At 36.0% G+C, this 6000-nt stretch overlaps 1 protein-coding gene across 2 annotated transcripts in view; it reads left to right on the top strand.

Moving 5' to 3' along the window:
- LOC110441935 (WD repeat domain phosphoinositide-interacting protein 4-like) overlaps window positions 1-5810 on the top strand; it is a 15741-nt gene extending 9931 nt beyond the window's left edge. For both annotated transcript variants that reach the window (XM_021485248.1, XM_021485249.1), the window contains exons 6-12: window positions 781-875; window positions 1760-1833; window positions 2474-2596; window positions 2705-2790; window positions 3124-3225; window positions 3989-4107; window positions 4507-5810. In XM_021485248.1, the coding sequence (XP_021340923.1) occupies window positions 781-875; window positions 1760-1833; window positions 2474-2596; window positions 2705-2790; window positions 3124-3225; window positions 3989-4107; window positions 4507-4613 (706 nt within the window). In that variant the 3' untranslated portion in view covers window positions 4614-5810. The remainder of the gene's footprint in view (window positions 1-780; window positions 876-1759; window positions 1834-2473; window positions 2597-2704; window positions 2791-3123; window positions 3226-3988; window positions 4108-4506) is intronic.
- The last annotated feature ends 190 nt before the right edge of the window (window positions 5811-6000 follow it).

Below are 6000 nucleotides of genomic sequence, written 5' to 3'. Positions count from 1 at the left end.
AAGGTAGTGTTAAGTTAGTGACATAGTGTGTTAAGTTGTGTGATGTGTGTTAAGGTAGTGTTAAGTTAGTGACATAGTGTGTTAAGTTGTGTGATGGTGTGTTAAGGTAGTGTTGAGTTAGTGACATAGTGTGTTAAGTTGTGTGATGGTGTGTTAACGTAGGTAGTGTTAAGTTAGTGACATAGTGTGTTAAGTTGTGTGATGGTGGGTTAAGGTAGTGTTAAGTTAGTGACAAAGTGTGTTAAGTTGTGTGATGGTGGGTTAAGGTAGTGTTAAGTTAGTGACATAGGGTGTTAAGTTGTGTGATGTGTGTTGAGTTGGTGACATATTGTAGTATGTTAGGGGCATTATTTGTTAAGTTATTGTGTGATGGTGTGTTAAGGTATTGTTAAGTTAGTGACATAGTGTGATGTGCGTTAAGTTGGTGACATATTGTAGAATGTTAGTGGCATTATATGTTAACTTATTATGTGATGTGTATTAAGGTAGTGTTAAGTTAGTGACATCGTGTGTTAAGTTGTGTGATGTGTGTTAAGTTGGTGACATATTGTAGTATGTTAGTGGCATTATTTGTTAAGTTATTGTGTGATGGTGTGTTAAGGTAGTGTTAAGTTAGTGACATAGTGTGTTAAGTTGTGTGATGTGTGTTAAGTTAGTGACACAGTGTGGTAATGTTTTGTATGATATAGTGTGTAAAGTTACGAGTGCACATGAAGCTATAAAATGATGATCCAGTACTTTGAAATTCATTAACAATAAGAATGATTTTCATCTTTACAGGTTGATAGTTGTGTTACGAAACCAGGTTCATGTGTTTAGCTTCCCAAATAAACCCCAGAAGTTGTTCACATTTGGTACCAGGGATAATCCAAAAGGTATGTCAGACCTTGTGATACATAACCTCTAACTGAACCAGGGATAATCCAAACTGTAACACAGTCAGTGTACATAGCAATTGATTTCAATTATATAATATATATATTATTGGTAGGAGTGATACAAAGTAAGGATCCTCCCCCCCCCCCCCCCCCCCCCAATTCTTCAACAGTTAGATGAGGAGAAGAGTATACTGGAATGAAGTTATTAACCAAAAAACAGATTTCAATAAAACTTTGTTCATGTTACCTGTATATGTACATCATGCACAGGTACTAGCCTCGTCTGTCACTACACCTATGATTATATTATAGGTGTATTGACAGACGAGGCTAGTTCCTGTGCATCATGCACTTGTGCTCCTACATATCAAATTTTAATTGTCTCCTTTTATGTGGCTTACAGTTCTAGTTAGTTTAACCTTTGTATTATTGATAATATGATTTACATAAAGGAATTTGCCATCAACAAGGTAGCACAACAAATAAAACGTTGACTGGTCGTTTACTGTTGTTACGTTGTCGATATATGTTTTGGCAGTAGTTTGCTAGTCGTCATTGAATTATGATATACAGAGTTTAATTAGATGGGGTTTTCTTGTTTAAATTCTGATTAAATTATTGAGAAAATTTAAAACAGAAATTTTATGTATTTTAAATTTAATATCAGTGCGGTAATGGTTGAATATTCATTTATGTACATTCCATTCAACTCCCTGCTGTGTCAGTATATAGCAGAACATGTATACCTGTGTTATCAATTATATATATGAAATGAGAATTCAAGAAACAATAATCTTTTGTGATAGAGTGAGAAGGTGTTGATGTGTCCAACAGTCATAAATTAATTGTGATTACATGTACATGTATTTAACTTTGACCAGGTCTGTGTGAGGTTAGTGGGTTTGGACAAACACTGGTGTTCCCTGGACACAAGTGTGGAAGTGTTCAGATTGTGGTATGTATATCCTTGTAGAACTACAGAATAAAGTCGTTGGGGTGGGATATAGTGTTACTTGTGTCCGTGCTGTTCTGTCTCAATTCAGTGTAATGTCTTTAGAGTGACTTCAGTTTTTAAACAGGTTTTGATAAAACGTTATGCTTTGGTTAGCATGTCTAAACAGATTTTTTGTATGAGACTATATTATATACAACCATTGCATGTGAGAATTTGTCCAATGAGTTTGTATCTCAGGGTACTAAGATCAAGGGCACTGTTTCTATTGATGGAAAATTGTAAACCCTGAAACTGAACAGTATTTGCATGGGCACAGTGGAATTAATTTCTTCAAGATATTTTGTTATTTTATCAAACAGAAGAACAAATGAAAACAAAATGTTTAATACATGTATTTCTAAATAAATTTGTTGGAACCACTGTCACAGATCAGAGACTGTTGTTCTTGGTTAAGGAATTGCGCATGTTTAAATGAGTGCATTACCTTCGGATAAACCATGAGTTGCAGCACTTTACAAATCTTGCATCAAATCAGCAAGTCCTGTACCCAATTTTCTTAAACTGAGAATACAGGTCAAATAAGTAATGTTAAGTACTATATCTCCAAACATTAATGTCATTATTAAAATGTCCTTCCTAGGACCTAGAGACGACCCAGCCTGGCCAGTCCTCTTCACCCATTACCATCAATGCCCACCAGAACGACCTTGCTTGCCTTGCACTCAACCAAAATGGCACACTCATGGCGACTGCCTCTAAAAAGGTAACACTTTACTATTTGTGGGGACAGAAATTTTGTGATGCTAATGTTTTATGTGTGCATATGTTATAGAATTTTACAATACTTATACATACATGTTTCTTGTTTCAGGGAACGCTGATACGGGTGTTTGATCTTGTGACCAAAAAACAAGTTGTAGAGCTGAGGAGAGGAGCAGACACAGCCATGTTGTACTGGTAAAGAAATTATTATATAACTACAATCAATGTATTGTAGTTTAAAGCCACCATGTCCGTTTTATACTGACAGGGAAGACATGGTTAGAGACACCAGGCAATGTTATACTAGTAAGGAGGTCATTATATAACCTATTGTAGTTTAAAGGCTACTGTATTATGGTCAGACTGTCATCAATTTTGCACCGTGTAGACATGGCCATGCTAATCAGTTTCAACCATCATGTATCTTGTACATATAGAACAAATACTGCCTTTGTGAAAATATTCAAATAGTAAAACATAGTGTATATTCCTGCATGACAATTTAAAACAATACTGATTTATTTGTAGCATTTCCTTCAGCCATGACTCAGCTTTCCTCTGTGCATCAAGTGACAAAGGCACAGTCCATATATTTGCAGTCAAAGAAACTCATTTGAATAAAAGATCATCGTAAGTATAGTTTACAAGCTGAAGATATATTGGATAGAGCAGTTGTAGAAATGAGAACGTTCATCCACAAGAAGAGTTATTTTAAGGGATCTTGTAGGTTTTCTTTTCCTGTGATCTCTTCATTCAAATGGTATATAATTTATATGTATACCTCTAACTTTCTGTAGTACATGTATATGTGTAACCCAGATCCCCTGTTATAAAGTATATGTATCCCTGATCCCCTGTTATATGTGTACTCCTGATTCTATTTATGGATGTGTATATACCCTGATCCATTGTAATGATATCTGTGTGCTGCTGATTTCCTGTAATAAAGTATGTGGGTGCATGTATCCCTGATCCCCTGTTATAAAAGTCCCGCTGATTTTCTGTCATAAATTACCTGGTTGTATGTATCCCTAATCCCCTGTTATGTGTCCCGCTGATTTCCTGTAATAAAGTACTTGAGTGTATGTATCCCTAATCCCCTGTTATGTGTCCCGCTGATTTCCTGTAATAAAGTACTTGAGTGTATGTATCCCCGATCCCCTGTTATATGTGTCCCGCTGATTAATATGTAATGTTTAACAGCATGTAGCATGGTAACATACTTTTATTCTATGCAAAGTATTTCCATTCATAAATTCAAAGAGGTGCAGTTTATCTTTGATCTATTGTGCTGTTTCAGTGTATAAAGCACAATATAATGATATTTTTTGTAAAATATCTTTTGGAATCATGTTCCAATGACAACCTGTACTGATTGATATTTATTCCACAGCTTCAAACAGATGGGGTTCCTAGGGACATATGTGGAGTCTCAGTGGGGACTGGCCAGCTTCACTGTAGCTGCTGAATGTGCCTGTACCTGTGCTTTTGGACCTGGACATTCAGTCATAGGTAAAAACTGTTAGCCACAAAATTACCACAAATATAAAGAGTAATTATATACTGTATATTGGAAATTTCTCAGCAGTTCAAATTTATTTCGCCCCCAGGATTTTAGAGTGAAATTATCATGACATTGAATATTAGTGTACAGCATATATATCATCTACTGTATAGTAGCATGAATGGCGAAATTTACAGTTGGTAAATATGAATTTCATCAGTGAAGGACAAATATTTGCCCGAGCAAAAAGTTTTGCAGTGTTAATTAGAACAAGTTTTGAATTTCTTTTTCACTTTTTACCTCAGTAACTGTATAAATTTAAATTTGTTGGAAAAAAATGCAAACGTGGTAATTCCGTAGTTATTGGTCATATCGGTTATCAAATGTACTGACCTTTATGTTTACAGCTGTGTGTGTGGATGGTACTTTCCATAAATATGTGTTCACCACCGATGGCAACTGTAACAGGGAGGCATACGATGTGTACCTAGACATAGGAGACGACATGGAATAGCACACGTTCCTATCACAGACAAGTGGACACATCGGGAATGACATTAGATTACCTTATACACACCTATCACAGACAAGTGGACACATCGGGAATGACATTAGATTACCTTATACACACCTATCACAGACAAGTGGACACATCGGGAATGACATTAGATTACCTTATACACACCTATCACAGACAAGTGGACACATCGGGAATGACATTAGATTACCTTATACACACCTATCACAGACAAGTGGACACATCGGGAATGACATTAGATTACCTTATACACACCTATCACAGACAAGTGGACACATCGGGAATGACATTAGATTACCTTATACACACCTATCACAGACAAGTGGACACATCGGGAATGACATTAGATTACCTTATACACACCTATCACAGACAAGTGGACACATCGGGAATGACATTAGATTACCTTATACACACCTATCACAGACAAGTGGACACATCGGGAATGACATTAGATTACCTTATACACACAGACAAGAAAAATACAGAGATTGATGAATGACTCTGAATCAGGATGTTTTGTGTTAACTGTGATGAATAACTTATTTTTGTTGGTAATCACACTACATGTATTATGTAGTTGCAAAGTCACCAATGGATATTTTTGGTTTGTTTTATGAAGGTTCATAAAGCATGAAGAAAACCTGTGATTGATCGTCAATGTTATGGAAAATGTATATTTTATTGCATGCTGTTGTAGAATTTGGTCCTGGTCCAGGTCTGCCAAAGTTTTATCTGATTAGCGTGAGACTAAAACTTCGGTCCTGGTAGAAGTCTGCCAAAGTACTATTGTTGTATTAGTGAGAGAGTAGAGCTTTGGTCATTGCAAGGTGTTATTGTATCAGTGTGAAAGTAGACTTTTTGTTTTGGCCTTGCCTGGTTCTGTCAAACTTTCATTTTGTCATTCAGAGGGTAGACTTCTAGTCCATGGCCAGCTGCAGGTCTGTAAAGGTTATATAGGACCAGTGAGAGTGAGATAAAACTTTGGCCCTGTTTCAGGTCTGAAAATGTTAAACTGCATCAGTACATGTCCTGATATGGGTTCCTTATGCTGCTAAATGCTTCAACATGTTTTAATACTTTAAATACTGACTAATACATCTTGTTTTGCAATTGCTTGAATTATTTGTTACCACTAAATTAAAGATGAAATAAAACATTGTATCAGCCTCATTAAAAGACTTTAATTATGTATATTATTTAAAATGGAATGCATGACATACACAGGAGTGTTAACTGATATGCGGTATGACTAACTGGGTTAGTCCTCCATCATTGTTACCAGATGTTGTTTCACCTTCACCTATGACTAGCAGCGTCTATCTAGCTTGTAGGTTTCTGTAGATCCCCTAGTTCTGCTTCA

The sequence above is a fragment of the Mizuhopecten yessoensis genome, unplaced genomic scaffold, assembly GCF_002113885.1.
Source record: "Mizuhopecten yessoensis strain PY_sf001 unplaced genomic scaffold, ASM211388v2 scaffold716171, whole genome shotgun sequence".
NCBI classification, from domain to species: Eukaryota; Metazoa; Mollusca; class Bivalvia; order Pectinida; family Pectinidae; genus Mizuhopecten; species Mizuhopecten yessoensis.
Note: the sequence above shows the minus strand (reverse complement) of the source record. Positions and strands in the feature narration are given on the sequence as shown.